The sequence below is a fragment of the Triturus cristatus genome, chromosome 3_2, assembly GCF_964204655.1.
Source record: "Triturus cristatus chromosome 3_2, aTriCri1.1, whole genome shotgun sequence".
Lineage (NCBI taxonomy): Eukaryota > Metazoa > Chordata > Amphibia > Caudata > Salamandridae > Triturus > Triturus cristatus.
In genome coordinates this window covers 438,077,064-438,096,564 of record NC_140584.1, presented here as the reverse complement: position 1 = coordinate 438,096,564, position 19,501 = coordinate 438,077,064, and the positions used below count along the sequence as shown (strand labels likewise).

At 42.0% G+C, this 19,501-nt stretch overlaps 1 protein-coding gene across 1 annotated transcript in view; it reads right to left on the bottom strand.

Annotated features, from left to right (window-relative positions):
- CSMD2 (CUB and Sushi multiple domains 2) overlaps positions 1–19,501 on the bottom strand; it is a 1,634,099-nt gene that overhangs the window by 173,141 nt on the left and 1,441,457 nt on the right. The window contains exons 49-52 of the mRNA XM_085648024.1: positions 18,660–18,848; positions 10,232–10,417; positions 6,311–6,505; positions 5,419–5,592 (exon numbers count right to left, since the gene is read on the bottom strand). Of these exons, the coding sequence (XP_085504150.1) occupies positions 5,419–5,592; positions 6,311–6,505; positions 10,232–10,417; positions 18,660–18,848 (744 nt within the window). The remainder of the gene's footprint in view (positions 1–5,418; positions 5,593–6,310; positions 6,506–10,231; positions 10,418–18,659; positions 18,849–19,501) is intronic.

Genomic DNA, 19,501 nt, shown 5'->3' with positions numbered 1-19,501 from the left:
AGGGTGTCCTTTTGACACCCTTGCACTCTTGAAATTGCATTCGCAATTTGCGAGTACCTAATGGGTACTCGCAAATTGCTAATGTCTTCCCATTCATTCCTATGGGCCTCTGGGCCCATAGGAATGAATGGGATGGTATTCCTTAATTGCGAATTGCAATTTGCGATTCGCAATTAAGGAATATGTAGGAATCGCAATTATTATTGCAAATCCTACATACATTGCTTTTTGTGAGTCCTTCATAGCGAATCGCAAAAATTCGATATTAAGGACTCGTGAAACGCTTTCTTGATACATTTGCCCCAATATGGACAAGAAACTCCAGAAATTCAAGAAAATTAACCAAAGGTTAAAATGACATTATACTTAGGTATGGTAATAAGATCTTAGCTTACATTTTTAGAAAAACTATTAGGAAAAAAAATCCTGAAAAACAAAGTTTAAAGTCGCATTAAGTTAAGTGTTGAAACAAGATTAAATGAATAATTAAAAAAAAGCTACTGAAATTCCCAGTTATAGTTTACAGACCTAGATATAACTTGCACCCCTCCTATGCACTGTTTATGTAGTCAAATATTACATTATTCATGAAACGATAAATGGTATTGTTGATGACATCAGTGATGGCATCTCAAATGACATCATTGATAACATCGCTGATGACATCGAACAATCATTGTGACACCTCCTATACTTCTTGAAATATTTGAATATACTACAACTGTGGGTTAATTTTCTGTTCACCTTAAAGAGATTACCCTCTTAAAGACTTCACATGACCCACAATTTTAAGTCAAGAGGTTGACTGATATACATATGCTATTAAAATGATACTTTCTGCTAGGGTGTATGGACAACTCGTCTTAGCTTAATAAATTGCACTACACACATTCCTGAGATGAGGACAATGACATATAACCTTACAGCCGTGTTTACAGCACATGTGAGATAAACCTGCTCTAAGTTGGACACCTCTACATTCTACATTATTCTATAATCTGCAATGCCTCAAAATCTTCAGCAAAGTTCTGGAAATAAACATACACACTTTATAAATGCCTTTCCCATATTGATTTGTCTGTAGCACTGTATTACAACTATTTGACACAGGTCATATGTCCATATATCCATGGGTGGATAATCTATTGTCAATAGAAACTTTGGCCATTCTCAGTGGGTTTTTTTGGAACAGCCTTTGGTTTTAAGTCACAACTACACAGGGTACAATTGAAATCACAGCAGTGTAATTCAAGAATTTTGCATTATGCTTGTTCACAAAATTCCAGATATTATGCCATTACACCACTTTGCACACCCCAAGACACAACCTACTTTCAAAAATACCTTTGCAACCCACATCAATGCGCTCTGCCTATACCTTGTTTAATAAGAAGTAGTACTTGCAACTCAAGCGTTAGTGATCTGTAAACTGTGCCCCGTATAACTTTTAATATGTATGAGCACACTTGCCTACAAGAATGAGATATTTCCATGTTATAAATCCACACGTGTCCACTCAGTAACTCTGTGCTGTTGACTATATGACTATAGTGTTATCAGTGATGTCACCGATGTAATATAATATGTCATGAGTGATGTAATGTGTGAGATCACAAGCAGTGCATGGAGGGACAAAAGTTATAGGTAGCTCAGAGAACTACAACATTTTTGGAGCTTATATCATATTTCAACAGCTAACTATCATGATACTTTCATTTTTGTTTTTTAGTTTAAAATAGATATATATATATATATTAATATATATAAATCTACGTATAGTTTCTTTATTTTTGATGCTTTCTAGAACACTCTTGCAAACCTGAAAAGCTGATGATGTTTAAAAACAACATGAGAAGTTGTGAAGTGCCAAGCTTCACAACTTCGCTCACCCATAGCTAAGAAGTACTAGGGGGCACTCTAAATGGTGCCGAGCTGAAGCTCATCCTGTTGATGGGCTTGTACGGATATAAAGCACAGCACAAATACTTTTCCACAAAATAGCATGTTAGTGAAGAATTAATGTAAGTGTCACCCAGCAAGTACAGCTGATGCAATCTGCCGCTTAAGGTCCTGTTTGGGTCAGTCTCACCTTAATGTTTTTTTGAGGAATTCTGAAAAATGTGATACTCTGCCAGTTTAACACTCTTCATACTTTTTGGGGAGACTCAAGCTCTTCTATAAAACGTTTTAAGATTTTATTGAAAGAAATCATGACTTAGCTCTCTCTAACATTTAAACTGACGGTCCAAACGCTGCTGTTTTGTAAGCAATACCAAGGCAGATGAAGCCACAATCAGTGGTCCGTAAAAGAAAAATAAAGCTTCATCTGCTAGAAAATGCAAATTAAAGAAGCATCTTGCTAAAGTGAAAGAATCCTGACTCGTTCCTTATTTTAAAAATGTATGAAAACAAACATTAAATTAATGTGACAGTTGTTAAGGTAACAGTCCTCCTGGGCAATTAGGTTTTAGACTTTAATCATAAACTCCAACTAGACATCTGTTGATGCAACATATGTACATTTCAGATATTTAGCCTCTGGCGTAATAATGGTTTCCGAACAGGTGTGCTTTTCTCAGTGCCTCGCTGTGCGTGAGCAGGGATGTCCATGTGTGGGCTTGTTTATTCTGACTCCTGCACTGTAGCCTCAAAAGAATAGCTAGCACTAAAACTGGACTACAAACGTTTATAGTGGGACCGGGAATAATGTTCCATAATGTTGTGAATTTGGAATTACACTATGCAAAATTCACAAAATGATGCCACATTGCTTAGTTTCACACCATTTGCGGCAAAAATTGAGTAGTTGTTTGCGGTGGTTGCGTTTATTGAACTATTTTTTCATGATAAAATATACTACCAAAACGCACGTATTTTTTAGTGTATTTTTTTCTTAAACTTTGCATGATTATTGAAAAACAAAGGGGCAGATTTATGTGGGACTTGCGCCCCTTTTACGCCGCCGTTGCGTCACTTTTGTGACGCAGCGTCGGCGTAAACCCTGCACCACGTTGCGCCCCATTTACATCGTGACGCATCTATGGAGATGCGTCACGGTGTAAAGCCCTGCGCCACTTGAAACCTGCGTCAGGTTTCAAGTGGGCGTTTATACACAGAGGGGGACGTTCCGTCACAGGAACGTCCCTGAAAAGTGACTCAGTGAAATCTATAAGATTTCACTGAGTCACTTTCCCAACGCTGATGCGTCAAAACCCTGCGCCTGCTTGAAGCAGGCGTAAGGCTTGACGCACCATGTTAGGGATAGGGTAGGTTGGAACAGTGCTGGAGTTGCGTCGCGCTTGCGACGCAACTTCAGCACTGCGCCAACCTTACGCCGGCAGATGCGTCACGTATCTGCTTGTCCTTGCGCCACGATGCACCGCATTGTAAATGCGGCGCATCTGCGGTGGCGCAATGGCAAACTTGCGTGACGCATCTTCCCTGGCACATCCATGCTGATTTGCAGGGATGCGCCAGGGAACATAAATCTGCCCCATACTGTGTATTTTGCACACTCCTATTATATATAGATTCTCCTTTAATTGAGCGCCAATAGGGGACAATGCCAACCTCATTGCTAATTTTGATCTTTTTTTTGGGGTGCATACACTTCACCTCAAGGAGAACCAGCTAATCTGGCATCTATATACCTCTAAGACCAGCTTCGAAACTCTGGGTCTACCCCTTTACAGAGGAATTTCCTTGGGTATACTTCCTCACATTTCACATTTTCCCCATTACGTTATTCTTTAAAGCTCCAGTATCAACTTGGCGGGCTCTGGGCTCAAAGAAAGTATACTCGTGATTCCTAAGCAAAAACTCAGCTACTGAGTTGAAGCCATAGGCTATCCAGCCATTAAACACGCCACTCATTCATCCTTTTTAGGTGTGACATTAGCTGAGAACATTTGATTTTACAAAAGTTATACTTATAGGGACTTTCACTCAACATCCATGAGTCTATTGCTTAGTCATTCACAATTTTCTTCAGCCCACTACAGCATGCGGTAATGGGTCAGCCTTCTTCAGCCATTGGCTAGCTTCATTGTGAGTGACAGCATTCTGCTCTGTCACAGCGAGCACATGTGCACTCAAAGTAGTTCCCTTCAGTGCCATGTAGTACCATGGCAATGTGGGCTTTTTGAGACCAAAATAAAATATGTTTGCATTTCAACAATGTTTTTTCATTACCCTAATAATATAACCTTATGAAAACCTTCGGCATTAACAAAGCCAAAAAGATGGGAACCAATGCCAGACCTGAAGACGTTTCCAATGCTTGTTATGGTTTGTTATATTGTAGTTATTGTTCTGGCGTTTGCAAGGTGCTTTCCGTCATTATTATGATATTACAGTGCATCAATGTGTCTTGTCACATACACTTCCTCTCATAAGGGATGCCCTGCGCCAACATCACCCCCTCAATCCGCTCACAGATTGGGAGGCAGGGGTATGCCGCATTTTGATGTGGCCGACATGAGCAGATCCCACTTCTTGCACCACGGTGAGCATTATACCAACTCTGAGCGCTCCCCATTACCGCAGACACGGATACTCCTGGATGAGGTCAGGGAACTAACCAGTTTCTTTCGGTCTCACATCTTGAGCTCATCACTGACCTCTACTGTCTTGGCTATGCTCCTGCACCAATAAACCTTTTTTGAGCATTGGGGCAGCATACCCTTTCCAAGGAGTGAGTTGGTCATACTCAGTGTGATTTCGGCTGATTTAGCAAACAAGAGCCTTGTAGGAGTGATTTGCAATGTTAAGAGACTGCAGTCAACTGCAGCTGATGAAATGCTCGAGTGGGCTGAGTGGCTGCCTTGAGACCTGGACGTCTCATTTTAAATCTTAGCAGGGTCACTCAACCATTCATTCATCTGAAATCAATAACATTGTTCCCATTGAGTTGGATGCTTCTAGCACCTATTTTTCAAGTGTCAAAGGCAAATCAGTTCGGACATTGCTCAATAAATATTTGCTGTACTATTATGCTATGTGTGAAGTCACCATACCTCAAAGGATTAATGCACAGACGGTGTAAAACCAACTGGCCACAGGTTTACATTCAGAACATCTGTATTATGCTGATGTGATGTAGAGCGCAGTAATTGCGGCAGTATGATTATTATTACTGATAGTACTATTAACAGTAAAAGTAAAAACAATGATACTACTATCATTTACTGCTACAACTACTACTAATAATAACAACAATTCGCTATTATTACTGCTAACATTATTAGTGTTATTACTAATGGTATTATTAGTGTTAGCACTATTATTATTAGTAGCAATAGTGGTGGTAGTAGTCATGCTGTACAAATTGGAACACGTCAACATGTTCCTTGCTAGTTCACTCTCGCTTGACCCAGCCACAAACTTCCAGAGTTTATATCTGGTTTCCTGAAAACTCACCAAGGCAGTTCACCTCCTGCCCGCTCCAGAGCCCGTTGGCCATGCACTCCCGCACACGGGATCCCACCAAGGTGTAGCCGGTGTTGCAGGAGAAGATGGCCGTCGCTCCATAGTCCGTTTGTGTTCCAATTCGGTTTCCATTGGCAGGTGTTGGCAGATCTCCACAGGAGATCACTGGGGAAACAAAACAGGAGTGATGTGAAACCAGAGAAGAGAGGGAATGTGATGCATTGATGACTGCACGGATCCGTCGGTCACATCTATTTTAAAAAGTGTTAGAAGCGGAAACTACTACGAACTCTAGGTGAACAATTCTAGTCTAGTGCATATGTTTCTCCACCTCTCATTTGCTAACTATATTACTCCTAACTGATGCTTCAATAGTATCATAACCACCTCTATTGACTCATACGCCAAGTCTTCTCTTTGAACACTATGTAACCGGTGACTCAGTAGTCACAGTGCTTTCTATTATTTTCTGTTTTTCTGAAAATCTCTATAGGAAATCTCATCCACATTCCCACTTTGTATTAATACTGAACAACATAAATCAAACTATGGCCCTTCTGGACAGCCTGCATCATGGAAATGTGCCCTTGAATGTACCCAATATTAAACTGCTCAATCATCAAGGGCACATTTGTGTCATGGCTTTGACAGTACTTTTCGCTCTCACCCATAACATTATTATTCTACTCTATCTTTGGCTTAAAATAATCATCTACTCCTGATCTCCAATTGGCACTATTTGTGTCTTTGGTTGCTCATTTCGGATGATCAGTTATTGAACAATATGGTAAGATTACTATCTTGAACTTCTAATCATTGCAAGACCAACATTTGCTTGTTGAGTTGAATGTCTGTTGAGCAGGCAAGGCACTATTATCCTTACCTTTACATGAGGGCTTCGAGCCTCCCACACTCCATTTCCCGTTGGCCTGGCAACGGACCACCCTTGTGCCAGTATAGTAGAAGCCCGGGTCACAGATGAGGAGCAGCTGGGCACCGTAATGGTACTGCGTCTCAAGGATCAGCCTCCAGCGGCCATGCTCCACTTGAATACTGCTGACATCAGGGCACGATACAGCTGCAAAAGGGAAATTATTTATGGTTAATGCAGACCTATAGTGGAGAAATGATGTCAAAGGAAAAGACGGATGTAAGTAAGGAAGTGAGGGAGGAATTAAGGAATAAAGGGAGGAAGTGAGGGAGGAAGGAAGGTCAGAAGGAATGATTTACGGAAAGAAGGAAGAAAGGAGTAAGGAAGGGAAAAAGAATTAAGAGAGGGGAATAAGGAAGAAAGAAATAGAGGAAAGGAGAAAAAAAGTAGTAAGGAAGAAAGGGAGTGAGGACTGGGGGATGGGTGGAATAGGAAATAAGGAGGGAAGGAAGGAAGAGAGAAGGAGTTCATTAGAGAGAAAGGGCGGAAGGGAGGATAAAAATAAAAGAGGATGGAAAGGATGGACAAAAGGCAGAAAAAAGGGAGGAAGGAAGGATGGAACAGAAGGGACAGGAAATTAAGAAAGGAAAGAGTGTAGGTAAAAGCAAAGGCAGGAATTGAGGAGAGTGAGGGATAGATGAAAGTAGGGTCAAATAGATGAAGAAAGAGAGAGTGGAAGGGAGGTGTACAAGAAAATAAAGAAAAAAGAATACAAAAAGATGGAAAGTTAGCAGGGAAGGCAGGAAGAAACATTTAATAAATATAAGAGAAATTAAAGGAAAAATATTAAAATGAAGGAAAGATAAGAAGGAAATGACACATTGAAGAAGGGACTAGTAGGCAGAAACACACGCGAGTAAAAGGAGAAAAGAGCATGAAGTTTTATAGCTGGATTGAAAAGGAAGGTAAGAAGTTACTATGAGAGATCGAATAGTGAAAAAGACAACAGGGAAGTCATGAAGAACAAAAAATAGAAAAGGTGATAGAAGGAAGGAAAGGACAGAAGTAATAATAAAGAGAAGAGACTGAAGGAAGATAAAATGTAGAAGTTAAGATGTAACAAGAAAAATAATAGTTAAGGAAGAAAAATGAATAAAGGAGAGAGTAGAAAAGAGACACAAAAGAGAGAAGAAAGGAGGAAGGTAGAATGGAGGAGTGTAAGGGAAACTGAGTCAATCACTCTGATATTCACTACATTAATTACAGTTGGTTTATCTCAGAGTGAGTCATTTAAAGATTCTACTTTTTTATTGTTTCTAAAATCTCAGAACCTTTATTTTGGTAATTCTCGACTCGAAGTAATTTCCTTACTTCCACTTCCCTTAAACTAAAGTACTCACTTAATTTTTTCCTGTAACGCCTTCCATTACCCCGTATTGTAACTTTACTATTAATCTTACCATTATTACCTACAAGGCACCTATATGCTGCCTGATTTTCTTTAACCTATAATTATGTCAGCCCGTTTCCCCACGAGCATTTTGAGTTTTTCCCAAAATTAAAAGTCATCTTTGAACTTTTAGCCCATGCAGAATCATGCCTACATAAAGTGGGTGTTCTGTAGTGCCTGTGTAAGCCATTCTAGGGCCTTCGGTGCGGAATTAAGACCTTTATCTCTTATATCGCCCTTTTGCTGGTCGGATCTGCAGAAGCAGTCACCAGATACATGTGTGAAGTCAAGAAATGCTAAATAATCCATTGGAGGTCCGATAATGCGAGGAACAATTGTACATAATCTGCTTAGCTTTTGAAGCAATCCTCTTTGAGAACCCATCTTACTGTACCACAAAAAGAAGAATTTCTAGAGACCGTGGATCAACCACAAGAGAAGTATCTCCATTCTTTGCTTGAAAATACCAAAAATGTAAGCAAGGCAACCACATGCTGAAACAATCCTTACAGGAATTGATTACGCTCAATAGGAATATCTTACTAGTTGAAGGGATGGTCACTGCACTTCCGTTCAGGCCTAACACATTTCTCCTTTGCCTTATGAGTTTGGTTGTTAATTTTGGGTGATTTTTTGTTGAGTATTTCTTTCTACATTGTGTATGCTTTAACTATTTAGATACTCTATGATCTATATAGCTCTTGTCTTTGCAGCACTATGTATCCCAAGAATAATTCTGTGCCTTCAAAACTTTTAAAATAAATTAAAATGGATCTCTAAACTGTCTGATTACTATAATTCCATGTGACCGTCTTTCTGCTAATATCCCTAGACGGAGAGACAGATACAGATGAAGGGACAGTTTTGACAGTGTGGTCCTCTCAAAGGACACACATGCTTTGATAAAGCACATGTCAAACCACGCCTTAGCAGGCTCTAAACAAGACTTGAGCGCCATTCCCTCTCCATCGCTCCCCTACCTCAGCCCGCCTCCACCTTAAGCATCTCATAGACGAGCAGTGTACTTTAACGCAAGAGGATTATTTAGAGCATTCGGCTAAGTACCTGAGCTAATTGCATGATGTTTTCCTAGTTCAAACTGTTGGCAAACCTTTAATGAACAGAATTCTTTAAGAACTCCTCCTGGCACAAGATGTCTCTGAGAGCCGCTGTGGGACGTTCCTCAGTTCCCACTATCCTAGCCCGCTGCGAAGCTCTTGCTAAGCTTGCGCCCTCTAACGAGGATCTATACATTGATGTTCCTGTGATAATTACTGTCAGGGAGTTGCTCGGTTTCCTAAATGTTTCATGCTCAGCATACACTCTTAATATTTAATATGGAGGTGGAGATTAAACTTGAATAAAAGCTGCCTACTGGAAGTCTGTCCTCTACCGCAGCGCACACACTATATTTGAAATTAAGTGAAGAGCCAGCAGGGCACTTGCTACAGACCTGCCCTACTCTCTACATATTATTGTTCTACTTACTTACTCCTGTATCGTTCTTTCTTGTGTATATTTTCCTTTCTACATTCTATTACTCCACTGCAGCCACTTCATAGGAGTACTCTAAACCTCTGATTTCTTGCTTCTCTTGAGAAGGCAGCAAACAAGGCCTGGGTCATGTTTGTGATCAAGGTAAGGTAAGGTTTTAAAACAACTGCTTAATAGGAAAAGGTATTCCTAATTACAAAAGCAGAAAACAAAAATTTGTTGGGGTTAAGAAGGTGAACTCTATAGACATAAAATTAAAGGATGCAAGTGTAGGCATTAAAAATACTTTTATGGGATAAAAATGATATCGTTTTTCTGAAAGAGGGCCAAACTTTTGCGATGTTTTCAAATCATGGAGAAGCTGTTTGAACTATTCTCTCTCTAGAAAAATATTTCAAGGAAGGATTCTTGTAGATATTGCGTGGTGGATGCACAGAGTAGTCTCAAGTGCAGGGAGGGTATTAGAAAAATATTAAAATATCAGGCAATACTGGATTAATGCTCTTGAACCTCTGTGGTGGCCTGGAGAATCATGTGCAGTCTGGAATGCTCTGGCAGATGCTGTCTGAAAATGAAGAGGCGTCGGAGGCCGGGTAGTCCTTACCCCTCTGCAATTCCATCCTACCTCTGCATTATCAAACTTGTGCTTTCTTCTTCCTTGCTATCTTTTAGTGCTCTTCCTTTCGAACCTGATGTCTGCTTTTTTTATTAGAACATGTGACCTCTCTGGAACTGGAATTTTCTTTCCAAGTTGCTCCAACATTAACAAGTAGCTGTGCGTGGAATCAGTAAATTTGAATGAGAGGTTCCCTTTCCTGGGGGAGATCAACACAGAAGATTCCAGAGCTGCAAAGATTAGCCTCTTTGCCTGACAAACTAAATTAAAAAAAGGGGAAATATATGTTGTTGAGGTGGCAAATTTCAAATGCAGAACCTCTGTGGTGAGGTGTGGTTTCACTAGCTGCATGAGACATTGGCTGGATACTTACGCACACATGCCGGCGGGTTGTCACCATTGCTCCACACCGCAGTCTCCAGACATTCCGTGGCAGACTCTTCAGCAGTTTGCAGATGGAAGCCCTCGTTACACTGGTAAACGGCCTGAGTGCCAACCGTGTTCTCTTTTCCAAACACCATGCCATTCACAGGAGGCCGCGGAACACCACAGGACACAGCTGTGTGAAGAAAGATTGCTTGTGTGAACATACATGAGAAAACATGCATCACTCACATCTCTCTCTCTTGCCCAGTGTTCAGTTTGAGCTGGCGGGTGCAGGTGGGTTCCAGGGGCACTCATTTGTAAAGACCAGTACTTTTTTTTCCTCATCAGACTTTAATCCGGAGCAAAAGAAAAAAAACACAGGAGCGGGAAAGATAGTAGAAGAAAAAGAAAAAAAAACAGTGACCAAGGAAGAAAGCAGGAATGAAAACAAAACCTGAAAGAGTTAGAGAAAGAGTCAAGGAGTGTTTGGTGGCTGATTAAAGAGGCTTAAGGAGGAAGAGGCTATGAAAGCATTGGTAGGCAGCACTCCAATCATTGATACTGCAGGCCAGGGCTTCTAAACAAAACCTTGGGCTGCGGCACTTTCTTTTTTGCAAATTAAGCACTACTCGTCCCTGGAGTTACATTTTGCACGTGGTTGACATCATGCCATTGAGACATCCTGCCACCTTTAGCATTAACGTTCAGATAGTGAAGTTAACACAAATAATACTTTTTTCTTTACATAAACTTGATATGAGTACGTTTTCTAAAGGGCGAAAAATAGAAAAAGAATTCAAAGTTTTGTGGAAATAACAAATGAAAGAATTATAAGTATCGCAGCACTACGAGATACAAAGAAACATTAAAAATAATAATTCATATCAAACAAGGTAAGAGGCCAAAACTAACTAAAACAATGCCTCGTTCCTCCCTGCCTCTTCAAACTTTTAAGACCTTTTCTGGCATCAGAACCATACCCAGGACCAGCCAGGGCTCTCGAGCACTGGCGGGGACCGAGGTACACTTGCAGACCTCTGTTAGCAATATTCTGTTAGTAGAGCACTGAGCAGTGTTTCATTTGGAAAAAAAACAATAAGCTCAGAGGCTGCCTAGTCCTGATTTCACTTCACTTCATTTCGCTTTCATCCACCACTTCATTTCGCTTTCATCCACCACCCTACGCTTCCTGTCCCTTTTTCTCACTCTTACATGTCCTTTCTCATCCCAGCTTTCTCTCTTTGTCACTGTTTTCTTATCTTTTTCATTCTCCTTGTTTTTCTCTCTCTTGGTCTGGGCCAAAATCTGATGATAAAAAAAAAAATAAGTCATGGTCCACACAAATGAGTGCCACTACTGACCACCTGCAACCCAGCACTCAATGACCAGTGCAGGCTACCCGTTCAGGATGCCAGCTGAGAAGGATTAAGCTGAGCTGCCTCAGAGGATGCTGGTCTCAGTAGTTTTCTGTAGTATAAAGGGTGCCACCTTGTAACCTCATGTCCTCTGTAAACCAATGTCCATCAGGCGACTAACTGTACTGTCTAGCCACTTGAGGAAGGGGGGGGGGGCACAACCCCGTGCCTCCTTATATATGGCATGGCTGTTCGAATGGTGTTAAGGTAGTAAGACCAGGGGCTCAAGCCTGCCTGGCCGTAACCTTGTTTAACCTACTACCATCTGGACCTCGGACTTAAATTAGGCAAAATCATAGGACATCTTAGGAGATTCCAGCCCATCTACTATCCCAGGTTCTCTCTGGCTTATGTCACAATGTATCTTGTAAGCCACTCCTATGAACTACAAGTAATGAATCTAATAAAAGGATACTTCAAGAAACTTCAAAGGGAGTTTATTGTAACACCCACCAGACAAACAGCGACATCGGCTGACTGCGTAACTCAACTCCCTTCACTGCGGCTCACAACAGAATCTTTACCAGTTTTCTTTGCAGATCATATATCCGACTAGAAGCATTAAGTAAAACAATTAGTTTAACTTCTTTCTTCCCAGCGATATTGCAAATGCCCAAAAAATAACGGTGGGGCTTACCTCAAATGGCCGATTAAGAATGACCGACCTATCAAAGGTGCTCCCTTCTGTCAGACTTTTGAGTGTACAGCATGAGCGGCCAGGCAGGGCTGGTGGAGGGGTGGATTTTATTATGTTGTAGAATCTTTGAAACCCCTCATATCCTGACGTGCCCTGAGGAACTTAAGAGTTGGACAAACAAGTGGCTACTTTATTCCTTGTACTTGGTTGCCAGAGTGCATAGTGTTGAAAGGGTTTTGGCGCTGTGGTCGAGGTTTGAAGGGGTGTCCCAAATTTCTTGTTGCAGACTTGTTGCTGCTTTTAAGCAGGATGTGAACCGAAGAGGTGCGAGGGAGATACAGACCCATTTTGTGCATAACTGCCAAACTGTGTGTTTTTAGAAGGGTGCAGGTTTATTAAGTTGCATAACTGTCAACTCACACAGTGGCATCGTGTGACACACAATATTGGCTCCCATCACACGGTCTCCAATCGAGGAGCCGATAACACACGGTGGCAGGCAAAACGAGCTGAAAGCCACTGTAAATAGTGGTTTTCCAGCTCATTTTCCAAGGCTTTGAACTGCCGATGTCCATTAAGGGGTGCGAAAAAACCTCAGGACATCGGCACCAGCCTCAGCAAATGGGTTTTTTAGGGGGGGTGAGGGGGTGGAGGAGCGGGTTTGGGGGCAGGGATCAAAAGTACCTTGTACTGTAAGGCCCGCCCCCTTCTCACACTGTGAGATTGTTCTTCAAGTTGTCAGGTATGGAGTTGCCTATATAGGAAGATGTCAAGTGACAGGGAAGTCAGAAGACACGCAGGTGGTGGTTGTGCTTTGCTGCTTTACTGTATGTCAATCCTGCCTCTTTACAGAGGCTGACTTATGTGAGAGCTAGCCTCTCACATGTCCTGTCCTGTTGGTCCTTGCGTCCTTCCTGTACCTTCTTCCATGCACCTTCTGTTCTTCATGGTGGTGCCACAGTTGACAAGATGGCTGACCTAATCGGCTCTCATACCCTCTTGACGTATTATCACAACATAACAGAAGAGGTTTGGTGTTGTGTGTGAGATCTAGAGGTCTGTGCCAGACAGGTGATACTTGATGCTGGAGTCATACAGAGAGATCAAATAGTTAAAAGGCGGAGTTTTCCAGGTTTCCAAATTTCCAGTGGATGGCTAAGTCACTGTCTTTATAGAAGTGCTTAGTTGGTGGGGTATGAAATGTGTACTCTGAAAGAAGTGGGAACAGCTTGATGTCTTGTGTGAGATTCACAGGGGCTCCATTGATGCCAGGAAGGGAAGGGTGGTATAGAATAACACTTACACAGGGATTAGTGACCAGTAGTTCTTCTGTTTTAATACTTTTCACGATTTCATACCTTTTGCATGCGGTGCAGAGCACACACGAAAGAGGGCATAGAGAAAGAAGCGTCTTGGTCACTGCTGAGGGTGACCACCATGTGAGTTATTAAAAAGATATTTTGTGAGGTAATGAAGCACTCACTGTAGGGCTCTTCACAGGGATGCCAGATTTGCACTTAACTGGGAGATACGTACTGCTCCAGAAAGGGCATTTGCAGAGACACTAATCCCGTCTGTAAGAGAGGTGGGGACAGCCACAATGCTCCATTTTCTGGATGGTCCTACAAGGTAGAGATACAGAGATTTGGAAGGGTTCACTAGTGTCCTCTGTAGAAAGGGTTTGGAGACAGGTGTGAGATTACCTCAGAGAAAAGGGTATTGGAACATGGGAAATAGTCTTAATTCTAAATAAGAAAGAGGGCACAAACAATTCACTAATTAGTAGGTGAGTCTTGTGGCATGAAAAATGTTTGGTCACGTTAGAGAGTCTTCGGGCTTCATTTAGACTACGGCGGGCAGTCCACCACCTGTCAGGTGGGTGGAGGTCATTTCCTCTGCCACCCTGGCAAGACTACTGCCCACCACAGTTTAAGATTGCCACTGGTCCTACAGAGAGCTCTGCGACTTCTGAGGAGCTGCAGTCATGGTGTCGCCTCTAGAGGCTCTGAAAGTTTGGTGAGCAGCTAGCATGTTTTAGGCAGCAGCTTTTTAAGCTTTTGAGTTTACCAAAAACTAACTCCCAAAGTGGGAAATTGTTTATGACAAAAAAACAAAAAGCTAATGAGCCTGTTTTCTACCAGGGTATATTTAATCTGTTCCAAACTGCCAGGATTTCCCTGGCGGTCGCAAAGAAACACATCAAATTGTCCACTCTATATAGGGCGGATGGTCTGATGTACCTACACTGACAGCCACAACTCCCAAAGGCCACAGTCGTAATGTTTTTGACAGAGGAACTATCATGAGCCCTGCTATCAGAAACCTCCCGTCCAACGGACTCTCAGTAGACGGTGCACTCTGCCACGTTTCTGGTGGAGGACCTTGTCCGCCAAACTCTAAATCAGTTACAAAATGTACTTTGTGGGCCCTTTAGTGAAAGGGGCCAACATACAACGTGAATGTGGCTCTATGATAGATGCAGGGAGTAGGGACTCATATGCACTGTATAAATGAGGCTAGGTTGACACAATATTGACCTTGTCAAAGGGGAGCAGGTGGCATGAGGACTGAAGTACTCTTTGAAAGGACCTGGGAGCAGGGCCCTGCATTCTTCACTAAGAAACACATTGATCCAGACTTTCTATACAAGAGTCTGGGTTCAGGGCTAGTGGCCATTTATGGGTAGAGGAGAACATTGAAAGCCAGAAGTGCATTAACGAAACATTACAAAGCATCAGACTGTAAGAGCAGGTCAGCATTTTGGATAATTAGCTGTAGTGAAAGAGAATCTAAGGTGTGATCTAGCTGGCAGTATGGAATGGTGCCACTATGTTCTTGGGTTACTACTTTAGAAACAATAGAGGTTCTTAAGGACTAAATGGGGTGCACTGGCAGACAAAAAGGTGCTCCAGTCTTACTACTGCTATTACATGGGACGCTAAAGAAGCGAACTGAGGTGAATTTCCAGAACTTTCAAACTGGTATTCATGGTGTAAGAAGGGTGGCATAGGCATTCCTCAAATGGTTTCACCAAATGCACAGATTTTGATCTCACAAATATAACACCCATAAATAACAACACCTAAAAATGCAACATCACTAAACAACAACACAAAATCAAACCAATTAATGGTACTACATTAATAGTTGATGCTGTTAATGTGTAAAGGGTAATGTGATTTGTAATCTCATCTGTAAAATGATTTCTATAGTTTGCAATTACATCTGTTTCATTAATGAAGAGGTCATGAGCACTGCATTTTGTTTGTGAGTTATGGTTCGCATAGCAGTTGTGTGAGTTACGGATTGTGATCTTCACCGTAACTTGCACATTTCAGTGTTTTTCGTTTTTTATTTGTATACATAACTGCACTTTAACAGGTGTTTTTAGGTGAATTTGTGGTGTTATAATCAAAGTTAACCATAATTCCATTGTAACCTTTGAATGGAAATCCATCTGTCCGTCCGTTCGTCTATCCGTCCATCCATCCATCCATTTATTCTGGATACAATATTGTGGTATGAAAATAACTTGATATGACACACAAGAGCAGGGAATGGTACAGGTGTGGATGAAGGTACACTGGACAAGTGTCATGGGCACCAGCCTTCTAGGAGCAGCAGAGCTGCTGATGAGCAGAACAGCATCATTTGGAGAGATGCTAGTGAGGCTCCTGAGGGGACAGGCCTGCTTAGGATTGAATGAACGGCTAGACTGACAATGAGGTGAGCCGCTCCAATGCCACACGCGTGAAGTTATGGCCCTGCTGATTGCGGTGCCCTCATGACACATTGGAATGGAACCAGCTTCACCAGAACACATTAGGAAGGACCTGGCAATGCGAATGCAGACCCATGAGTCCAGTCCCTGGGCATTAGGGACTGGCACGCACCTGACATCTTTCGCTGAAATGATAATTAGGGCCCTGTCGTCTCCGCTGGAAAGAGAGCTTGGGGAAGCAGCCAAGAGGAGGGAACGTCTAGACGAAAAAGTATTTAGAATACCAATTCCAGCTCCAGGTTAGCAGCGGGCGCCTCGCCCAGCTCTTGAGATATGCCCTCCACGAGTGCCATCTGATGACATCTGAAGGGGAGAGACACACCTTGACATCGGCCTCAGTTTATTGACACTTCCGGGGTAGACTTGAGGTGACAAACAGAGGATTGGAAAAGGAAGCTTAGCATATTTATTCGACACATCATAGGTTTATCTTCACTAAATTTGGAAAATCTTCAGCAGTGGGGAAGTGTGGGGGACACTGGATGGAGTAAAGCGGTTTATTGATGGATCTCTGTAAACCAGACACAGTCCCATATGGCCCCTTCGTATGGTTTTCAATGATGCCTGTGATGCAAGTAGCATCCCACTACTCCCTACTATCTCCTTTCATACACCCATCAGACGCAGATATAGATGTAGTCTAGGTGTACCCTTGGTCAGGGGGAGAGGCAAGTTGAAACACTTCCCACATGATCTATAACAGTACATTTCTCCCCGTCCATGGTGAAAGAAGAGTTGCCTTTGTTAAATTTGAAACTATTAGAATAGCAAAGCCCGCGAGGAGTGATGTGTCGAGTTCAAAATAACAACAATCAGATAAAAAAAGATTGTGCAAGACCTATAGAAGCTGACCTTAGCTACTGCACCACAGAGTTACACAATAGCTCTCAGTGAAGGTATAGACAGATCTCCATATGGCAGGGCTGCATAGTCCACCTGAGACATTTGTCTGCTTAAATAGCCTGTCTTCTCGTCTGCTCTGTTGAGTGGCCAGACACCGTTTCATCACATTCATAATTACTTACACAGTGACTAATGTTTGCGTGAATTGTCTCTTTAGTGGCCAGATGGCACAAACAATCACCTTATGAGCTTGGTAGCATTTTCCAATTCACAGCTCAACAAAACAAAAACAGAACACCCTTCTCACTTTCAGCTGACTAACCTTTCTGTTACAGATGGGGTCACATGGGCTCAGGGTGAAACAATGAATGCCTGAGATGAAAATAGGTGAAACAGCTTTATGTGTCACAATAGAGCAAAAATTGGAGGAAAAAAATATACCTCACAAACCTGCCTCGGATATAGAAATTTAACCAAAAAAACCGTTAAATCTGCCAAAGTTACATATGGTCGTCTTCCGTCAGCTTGAGTATGTTTGACCAAAGGGAATCTTCCTTGCTTACCTGATGACACCCGCTCGCTCACCTAAGTGTCCCAGAACTTCTTAAGCTACGAGTGACCCCCACTTCTGTATGGAATTAACCTGCACCCCCCCTACTTTCAGCTCGCGGATCTCTTCCTTGCGGTATGGCTCGATTTTGGTTCTTTTTTGTAAGGCCCAAATATAGAAGAAATATAGAACTCCACAAGCACATTTCTAGACAGTGAAATACAAATGGTTTACTTCATCACATGATAACAGCTCTAGTTCGAGAGCTTCTAGGACAATCTCAGACTTGCTTCTGTAGTTGAGTCACAAGGGGTCTCTTAATGGGTCATGCATTACATTTTTCCAGCCTGACTGGGGAATTCTGGCGATGAATCGTTCACCTGAGTTCCCTGCCCGCTGTGATTGTTAACACAGGCCTTGCTGATATACTCTGCACTGGCCACAGCTGCCAACCTTCTTCCAATTTGACTTTATTTTGGGGATATTTGAGTCTTCATGCTGGGTGACCAAATCTCTTAGGCTAGAGTTGCTGATGCTGTATTCCCCATTCCTGAAGGACAACGTACACAAGCAGGTAGCCTTGTCAGTTTAATATGGAGTCTTGAAATCTGCAAGATGAAGGTCAGACTCCAAAGAAAACATAAAAAGGGAGGTCTGTAAACCTATACTGGATAAGAGGATGCATTTAAAATTCCCCTTATCACCTACTGCTTCATTAGTGACCCTAGAGAAGGGTCCTGACACAGAGTTATACCCTGGACCAGATTGAGCAAGGTGAAATACTGGACCTTATGAATCGTACCATTTAAATCCAGTAGGGTAGGACAGCCCATCATTGGCCCGCTGGGAATGGATGCATGACAGATTTTTAGGATATCCGCACCTGATTAATTTACATGAAATGGAACTAAATTAAAATAATTTAAATGCCCAGTGGTTATATTCAAAATATGGCATGAAGCAGGATATTGTGGAAAAATGGTGGGCAGACCCCGCCGTGGGAATTCCAGGAAATACAAAGGAGAAAGGTCAAGCACTTCACAGAAAATCTTAATTATGACCCATGATTCTAAAATAAACAAATTGGGCATTCTTCTTATGGCTGGCACTCCTCTGGCACAGGCACTGTGGAACTCACAAAAGGCTTATAACAGATAGGAAGGGGAAAAGGAAGAGGGGAGTAAAAAATATGAGAGGGGTGTCACCTACCTTGGCACAAAGGTACCATGGTGTTCCAGTTGTAGTACCCTTGAGGATGTCTCAGACAGGTGGCTGCGCTGTGACCAATCACACGATAGCCTGTATCACAAGTAAAACGAATGCTGCCACCTGGGGCGGTGATGCCCAGTCCCCGGACCGCACCATGGAGAGGGGGAGGAGGCAGACTGCAGTACATTGCTGAGCAAAAGAGGAACATAAAAATATGATGGTGAGGTGAACCAGGTTGTAGTTATGAGTCAAGAGACTGAGTGGCAATAAGCCCTAAAGATAAGCTATTCATCGAAAACGCATTTCTTTTCATTGATACCCACATATTTATTTAATTGGAGCTGAAATTATTTATTTTGGGTGTTTTGTAGAGCACCTGTGAGAAGTATGCAGTAGAACAGAGGAGAGACTCCTGTACATTATTAATTTTCTATTTTTCTTTTGCATGTATTGTTAGTCATTATATTTTAGCCCATATTATTAATTGGATTTTGGAGAAGCAAATCAGCACACATATCTATCTGCCTTTACTACAGCCATTATCAGGAGATAATTGCCATTGCTCAAGTTTTGCATCGCAATCGAAAGGTGAGAGTGCCTAATGGAGGGAATTATTAATGATAAAGCCATCTAACCCATTGATTAATGCTGTCTAACATATCTGCTAATTACAGCGAGGAATTCTTCTGATGCTTTAATTTAAAAAAAGGTAACATGAACTACGTGCATTTTGTCTAAAGTACTTCCTTAGCAGTAACATTGGTGTGGCTTTGAAGCATAGCGAGTACGTTTTGAAACACCAAGTAGTAGCAGACAAAGCTGTTAATATCGCACATTGATGT